This window comes from Enhydra lutris, unplaced genomic scaffold (assembly GCF_002288905.1).
Source record: "Enhydra lutris kenyoni isolate GAN:26980312 unplaced genomic scaffold, ASM228890v2 scaffoldscaffold9, whole genome shotgun sequence".
Taxonomy (NCBI): domain Eukaryota; kingdom Metazoa; phylum Chordata; class Mammalia; order Carnivora; family Mustelidae; genus Enhydra; species Enhydra lutris.
Genome location: NW_019154093.1, coordinates 56,398,341 through 56,407,185, shown reverse-complemented (window position 1 = coordinate 56,407,185; position 8,845 = coordinate 56,398,341). Strand labels below are relative to the sequence as shown.

Sequence of the window (8,845 nt, the reverse complement as noted above, 5' to 3'; positions counted from 1 at the left end):
AAACATACAGATGTTCTGATTCCATCCTAAACAAGGATTTAGGCAAGAGAGGTGGAATGTGAATTTTTAAAATTTTTAGCTCTGGGTAATTTCGATGTTCATGATCGACTTATAACTACACTTGGTGATTCAGAAATCTACAATTTCTACGACTATTTCTATGATTATAATTACTACGCAGTTTGTCATATGAACATGAAAAAATTATCTAAAAGCACCAAATGTTTAAAAAATTGGAAGTACCTTAAGCAATAGCAATTACATTTTCTTACTTACTGGGTGATTTGCTGAGGCTCATCTTCTCCACAGGTTTTGCTAGCTTGGGTTTCTTGATAAAGGTTCCACCAGGCTTATTAAATGGTTGCATCATTTTTCTCTTTATTCCTCTTGCAGCGGCAACTGTCACATTGGTGGGTTTGTTTTGATAGTCAACAACAATTCCAGGTCTATGAATGCTTCCAAAATCACTCATATGCTGCAAATTTGTGAAATCAAGGAATATTAGCATAGTATCCAAAGGTAAAGTAGGAATTCACACAAAGTTTACATGTTATCTATCTAGTAATTTTCACCTGAAAATTCCCCAGAATGTACCTAATTTTACATGTCCACTCTGAATAAACACATTGAAAAGCTTTGTCAATTATAACATGAACTCAAATCCAGTGAATTAGTAGTTTTATTTCCAGTAGAACAAATATGGATATTTCCTACCTATTTTTTTATTTGTACCATTCAAAATTACTTGAGGATCATAAACAACATATGTGCCTGTCAGAATATTACCACTTGTACAACTCTCTGACAACTCCTCTTCAGAGTTCCTAATTGATGTTTTCCCATGAAAAGACCTTAAAAGACATCTTTATTTCACTAAAACCTGGCTTAAAAACTAAGATGCATAAAGAAGACCATATTTGAAGTCTGAAGTAAAAAAGATCCAGAAATCATTTAGGATTTCTCCCTGTTGAAAAAGGGAATGAGAAGGCGAGATGGAACATTAGTATGAAATAGGAGAGTTAAAGCATAACCATGCATCAACTTCCAGGACACACTTCAGATAAAGAATTACATCTGACGTTCCATTCACATCCTTACCTAGAGAAACATATTCTGACCCAGAAGCCCAAGAAGCGAAAGTTTACAGATGAAGAGTCATGCAACCAAACGACTCTTGTGTCCCTTCCTCTTCTCTTGTCATTAACAAAATCCACTACACCAAGAGGCCACATGTCCACAGAAATTTATTCTGCTAATCTTACTTTTACAAGATAAAGACTGAGGAGTAATCTGAAGAGAAGGATCCAATGGGAATTGTACAAGTGAAGATTAAAAAAGAAAGTCCTGTTGGTTCATCTACTTCATTAACAGGAGAAAGAAAGAAAAGTCCATTCAGACTAGAATGGTGAACACAAAGTACAGGAATGCCTGTTTTTCTATTGTGGAAAACAAAATTAATATATGAAGTCTCATTAAGAAAAAAAAATCATTTGCCTAAAGTAATACACAGCATGGAAAATGTTAAGTGTTTTTCAAATTTTTAAACTGGAATTGATTTTCAACTTCAAAATCCAAAGCCTATTACCCCAACAATTTTCAATTAACCTACAGTCACTAATTATGGTGGAAAAGCAACATATGAGTTGCTTACATTTATGTATTACGCTTAGGAATCCCTAGCTAACCTAGTAGATGTGAATAGATTAGTGTTACCAGGTAATTTATAGTCACATTAGAAATATCTTCATTAATTATCCATTAAAGGTGCAATGCATTTTACATAAGTAAAGGGTAACTGTTATAAATGCAAAATTTCTACACAAAAATGACAAACTACACTCATGTACCAAAGGCTAACAAACAGTTAAATACGTGTGCCCTACTACATTTTTTTTTATCAGAAGTACTTTACTCTGCAAAGAGAATATTAAGAGTAACTGATTTTAAAAAGACAAAAAAAATTTCTTACATTAAAGTAAAAACACAATATCCTTCATATGACCAAACTACAAAACTCCACAATCTATGTACACTTACTAGGTAAAATTTCAGGTCAGTCAAGTTATCTAAGAACATAAATCATTATGTTTATACTATATCCTGAAATAAAACACTTGAAGACTAGTATATTTACTCATGCTAGCAATGATTTACAAAATATTACTTCCTAGGAAGGAGCCAGAGACATGTTTGTACAGGTAGGAACTCATTTCTCAATAGTAAAAACTAGTGACACAAGGGAAAACAGAACACCCAGCAATAGGACATATTGCAAGAGAATGAGTTAGTAATTATAGTGACCACAAATCATTCTACAACCTATTAAACTTATCAACTTCTTCACCATGTAAACATGGCTAAGCTACCCTCATCTATCACCAACTTTTAGTCCCTTGTGTTTATTGTGAAATATGGAGTTCTGAAGAAATTCTATGTGCTAGAGTTAGCAGCAAAGTATAAACATTTTATCATACATTGCACCTTTAACCTACTCAAAAACTCCAAAGGGTTCAGTTACCTTTTACAATAATCCAAGAACTGTCCCACCAGCAAAACTGCTAGTGTTTACAAGGAAAAATGCAACTCCTTTTAACCCCTTTTAGACCAAAACCTAATATCCTCACCTTTTTAATAAAGGGAGATTTGGCAAAACTTATGAACAATCATCTCACACTGCCACTTAATTTTCTGAAGTGCTGAAAAAACTTTTACAGGCAACCTAAAAATTATGCTTATGATTGAGCTTTTGCTTCAAAATACACTGGGATGAACAGTGTTTATTCTAGATGAAAACCATGGTCTTGAAAGGGTTTAAAAGAGTGACTAGTGAAAAGAATCTGAAAAGATTCTGTTGTACTTACTCCTCGGCCTCGGCCTCTGCCTGTTGATGGTCCTCCAAAAGCATCATAGTTTCTGCTTCCAAACGTACTTTCAGGATAAGCAGGCGTTCCTCTCCCCCGAGAGCCTACAGGTGCAGGCTTCATATGGGGTGAAGAAAAACTGCTGTAGGAAGAGTAATTCTCTCTTCCTCTGTCCTCCATAAACCCAGGCCTCAATTTTGAACGGGAGTAAGGTGCTTCCCAGCTAGACCCGCCCTGGTTTCTACCTCCGAAAGAGTCAAGGCTATTCCGGTAGGAGCTCTCAAATCGACCACCATAACTACCTCCGAAGCGGCTTTGTTCGGGTTCATTAAAACCATAGCCAGATCTGTACAGATCTCGCCCACCCAGAGAAGACCTGGAGTCGTAAGACTCATAAGGTCCAAACCTGGAAAAGTTGCACAGTGAGGGAAAAAACAAAAGTAAGCTTACTAATGTTAGACAATTCAAAAGACAAATTATCAGATGACATTTATCAACTAAAATTCATTTATACCATACTGGTTTGCACAGTTCTACTTTTATTCACACCTGATTAGGGCTGGGCAGTTCAACATGAGACCAGATAGAAAGCTATCTGAGTCAATTTTTAAGTATGAATTGAGTTAAGTAAACCTTAGCTTAAAAATCTGCTTTGTAGCAGCTTTTCTATTTTATTAAAATGATTTGTCTGTCAGTATTTAAGCCCAGCCCTAGTCTTGGAAAAAGTCATTTACTAAAGTTCACAAGCTACTCAAACTTTCTTTGAATCCACCCCTAGTATTGGAAAATACCAAATATTTACAACATTTTGGCTTTCAATAGGGACAGAAATTGAAGACTACACCGATATAAGCTATTTGTGACACAAAAGAGATCCTTTTGCACCCCCAATAATCTATATCACAAAACTGCTTCATTGTGTCTATAGCAGTTAAAATTTGGAGAATTATCTCTGGTTATGAAATTTGATATCCTGCCCAACTTTGGGTAAGGTCAATAATCAATCCTCAGTCACTCTCCACTTGTAGAGACTAGCAAATCTAACAAATCTAGAAGGATAAGGACATAAAATAGAACATAAAAGTAAAAGACCACCAACATATACCCTCTGCACAAAAATTATCAAGGCAGATGAGAAGAATACATTTTAAGTCTTCAATTATTTAAAAAATTCTTTCCTGGCAGGAAATTATCACATAAAACTACTCTAAAAAGGAGCACACAGTCTCCTCAAGGTTTTAATAGAGTCAACAGAAGAAACAAATCATCTTACTTCTCACAAATCCAAAGCATGGATTACAAAAGTTGCTTGATATCTTACAACATAATTTTATAAAGGCCCACAATAACACATGAGATAAACAATAACATCTACATAGTTTATGCACAACACATTTACAATGCAATATGGCAATAATGGATATATTAAAATATTTATTTAAATGTGTTACATTACTTCAATTATTTACAGATCACTAAGTAGAATTACTATTTACTTCTGAATCCTGGTAACCATATAAAAATTACTCCTCTTTCCAACTCTTTTTAAAACATCTATCACATATGCAAAATTGTTGTATGTGTTCATCTTTTTTATTTTCCACTACTATAAACCATAGTGGCATATTCGAAGCAGAAAGAAGGAAAGTAAAGCATCATTCAATCCATCCTTAAGGAATCCAGATCCTTCAACTTATGAAGAAGGAGGATAGTTTCAAATGTTACCTAACTAGTTGTATTTAGTAGAAATATCTGTGCCTGTACCCTCTTTGCCTGAAATGTGGTCAATGCTAAAGTCTATGCTAGTTCAACTAGTGTTGAGCTTTACACAGTTTCAACAGTGAAATATAAAAACAATCTGAACTCTAGTGCATTAAAATAAATGAAGGTATAGTATTCATGGCTTTGATACAATGCTCCTGGCTTAGAGCACGGTGTCTTTGGTATAAGTAGTATCTGCCAATAAATAACCTAGACATGAACTTAAAGAATGTTTTACTATTACAATATGCTCTTACAACTTACTCTAAAATTAAAATTAAAAGAATAACTATCTTAAATGTTTCTCAGAAACTAAATGCTGCTAGACTGGTTCAGTTAAACCCATTCCAGTCAAAAACTGATTTGCTGCTTTACAGAACACCCCACCTTAGAAAAGATACTTTTAAAACTCATAAATAAAATAACTTCACAAATAATATTTCCAATAACATTCTTATATCATTTGTTCAGAACATTCTGAATGATAAGGAGTTAAAAGTAAAAGAAGTTTAAAAAAAATTCACTAATGAAGACAGAAAATCTTACTCTATTGTACTGAAATGAAAATAGCTACTTAAAGTTTTCCTAAAATAATGTCTGTCAGTGGCCCTGAGATAATTTTTAGAACCATTAATTAACACCTTTAACATTTAAGGTGATTATTCAATACCAAATAGTGAAGTTCAAGTATCATAACATGCCTAAGGAATACTTAAATTAAAATATCCAGAATCTTATAGTCATCTAATCATTTGGCCAAGTGATTAAGCAATTTACCTGCTACCCCCACCACCACCACTGTGATTGTCCATGCCATATGACTGGTTTAGGTAGGAGTCCATGGATCTTTGACCCCCATAGGATCCATGGCCATAGTCACGGTCCATCCCTATAAAGAGTTTAAAAAGAAAAAAAAATTAAATGATGCTCACCTTTACTGGCACCCAAAAGAAGAATTTTTAGATAAATATCCTTGAATGTCAGACCTCCATAAGATCCGGGGCCATAATCACGATCCATTCCTAAAACAGAGTTAATAACAAAAGGTCAGTAAGATATACCATACTCTTTGGGAATCTTTGCATATCTTTGCATAAAACACAAGATATCTGAGATGTATCAGTTATCTGAGATAATTCATCAATAACATTTAAGCTAAACTCACACTAGACATGGAAGAAAAAAACTCAGAGGATAAGCTACTGAAAAATCAGATTTGCTAAGAAAACTTAATTTTTCAAAAAAAAAATTATCAAAAAAATAGACAAAAAAACATTATCAACTAAAAAGTTCCATGTTAGAATTATTTTCAGCTTAGCCAAAATTTAATTGATTAGCATATTCCTTTAAGGTTCTATCTTAAGAATGACATCATATGTAATCAATAATAAATAATTCCTACTCATAAGGAAAGTCAGCTTTTAATAAAGGAAAGTCAGCTTTTAATAATGCCAATAAGACAAATTTTTGTTTCAAGTATAGTTCTTGTATCTAACTGTCCTCAAAATGTCTAAAAATCCAGGAGCTGCCACATTTTCAACTAGCCTAATTTCAATTTATTCATATACTAACTGAAACAGACATTTTAAAAAGTAAAATCATGGAGTAGGGGGCCAATCTGTGGTACTAGGTCTGTAAATAATAATAACAAACATTTAAATTCTCAAATACTCTGAATAAAGGGAATGAACGTGAACTCTAGCAACGCAAAACACTAAAAAAATTTCTAATATATTAAGGGTACTGAGTGTATTTTATGACACTGCAATTCCACCTATATCCCAACCTCTAACATGAAAAATACAACAAGAGGTAATAAAATGAATTTACTACAATTATAAAAAGTGAAAAGTTTTTTAATCCATTTAGAATGTGTCCTATAAAGTCCTTTAAAATCCTTTATTACCACCTTCCCCAAATTTTATGCACTAATAAATACAACAGTATATACAGAGCAAATACCTTCATTTATATTTTTTAAACACTAAATTTTAATTACAATCACTTAAATATTTCTGATCCTAACAACAACAACAATAATAATGACAACAGCAACAACTTCACAAAAATACCACTCAGAATCTTGCAACTTTAAAGCTGGAGGCAATCTAAAAGGATAAAATTCAATCTTATTTTATAGATTAGGGAGCTAAAATCCAAAAAGATGAAATGATTTTCCCGAAGTTCAGTAAGTATCCACCCTTCTAGCTTTATGCTGTAGCTTTTATGTGAAATGCTCTCCTCTAAAACCCCAAATATCTGCTTCCTGAAATCTCATCTTTTAAAGTCCATTTCAAACACTAACCCTTCCAGGAACACTTTTAATGATATTGTCTCAGTTGATTATCATCTCTTTCTTCTAAATAGCTACAAGTCTGTAGCTCTTATATGGTGCTTGTGATACTCTGCCTTACATTCTGCAACTTGTGGCCTCATCTTAAATGTACAACAGTCTTGTGGTCAGGGTCTGATTTTTATTAATTCTCTTATATATTCCAGAGCCACAGATCTCAAGGAATAATCTGCTCACCATTGGGAGTTGCCAGCGACCTTTCAGGGATCCACAAGATTAAACTCCAGGACCCTTTTGGGATCCACAAGATCACACTATTTTCATAAAGAATACCGCAACATCATTTGCCTTTTTCACAGGTTGACATTTGCACTGAAGAAGCGAAAGCACTGGTGGGTAAATCTGCTGGTGCCACAGCACAAATTAAGGCAGTGGCACCAAACTGTACTAGCAGCCACTGCAGTCCTCAACAATGCACACTTGCAGTAAAAAATAATAAAAAAAGAAGTGCCATCTCCATTTACAAATGTTCCTGATGAACCAGTAAGAAATATCAATTTTATTAAATCGTCACCTTTGAGTACACTTTCTTTCCGATATTCTCTGTAGTGAGATAGGAAGTACACATCAAGAAAGCCAATTTGCTGCACACCAAAGTACCACAGTTTACTCCAGGAAAAGCCATATGCAAGTGCCTGCTTAACTGAATTAGCCACCTTACAAGGAAGACTATTTTTATTAGATTGACAGACCAACACTCAAAAACTAAGGCTGTCAGACTTGAGCATTTGGCAGATATTTTCTCAAAAATGAACAAAGTAAAACTCAATTCAAGGAAAGCAAGTAACAGTACGTGCTGCCAAGAAAATGTGCGCTTTCAAGTGGAATTGAGAATTTTATAAAGCTTGTATGTACCAATACGCATAACAGAGCACAAAACGTTCATCAGTACGCAAAAAGTACGGGTGAGCTCTTTTACATCATTCTTTTCACACTAAGACTGCCTACGATATATGTAATTTACATTGACGGCTCACCTCAATTCCAACTGTCTACACCGCAAGTGCTCAATGTGGCCAGTGGACCATTTTAGAACAAACAGTTCTAGACTAATAAAATAGTCAGTTATTTGTCTTTAGAGTTGGTAACTTATGTTCATACTATCTCAGATAGATGGCAATTTTGAAATTAAAATAAAAATTTCAAAATTAAAAGCCTTTTTCTAAGCCTTATATTAAAAATAATCTTAAGGGGTGAGTCAGGTGGCACAGTAGGTTAAGCATCCAACTCTTGGTTTCACCTCAGGTCATGATCTCAAGATCATGAGACTGAGCACCACCTTGGGCTCTCCGCTCAGCGCAGAGTCTACTTGGGATTCTGCCTCTCTCTCTCTCTCCCTGCAACTCCCACTGTTTGCATCCTCTCTCTCTAAACAAACAAACAAATAAATAAATAAAAGCTTTAAAAAATAAATAAGAAGAGGAAGAATCTTAAGGGTTAGGTTCAGTTAGGTACATAAAGCAAAAAGTCTTATATTTTATTATTTCTGCTAGTTTCAATTTTGAGATCACAGAGGCTGCATTTGGATACTAAATCCTTGTTTTTTTATTCTGTGTGTTTTTATTTCACTATGGAGTCATAAATTACTAATATTTACTGAACACCCACATTCTGCCAGGCATCATGGAGTACACAAAAATTAAGAGAGCTATCTTATTTACATAGCGATGACTTTGGCTTATTGTTCATACTACTGTTATCATTCAGTTAATTAAAAAGAGAAGAAGGAAAAGTCTTTGTACTCTATGTAATCTATAAGATGACTGCTTATATATAAACAATATTCTTCCAGGTTGCCAAATGAACTTAAAAATCACTTTAAAACTGTTAAGAACATAACATTGTATCTTTACTATTAATATTAAATGAA

General features: G+C 33.8%; 1 protein-coding gene across 7 annotated transcripts in view; it reads right to left on the bottom strand.

The window, feature by feature from the left end:
• The window catches only part of LOC111143182 (zinc finger protein 326), a 35,462-nt gene that overhangs the window by 18,862 nt on the left and 7,755 nt on the right, over positions 1-8,845 (bottom strand). The window contains exons 3-6 of one of the 7 annotated variants that reach the window (XM_022496703.1): positions 5,609-5,644; positions 5,400-5,511; positions 2,862-3,267; positions 277-475 (exon numbers count right to left, since the gene is read on the bottom strand). In XM_022496703.1, coding sequence (XP_022352411.1) covers positions 277-475; positions 2,862-3,267; positions 5,400-5,511; positions 5,609-5,644 — 753 coding nt within the window. Of the gene's footprint in view, positions 1-276; positions 476-2,861; positions 3,268-5,399; positions 5,512-5,554; positions 5,645-8,845 lie in introns of those variants that run through there. The other 6 variants (XM_022496704.1, XM_022496705.1, XM_022496706.1 and 3 more) reach the window with 6 other exon arrangements.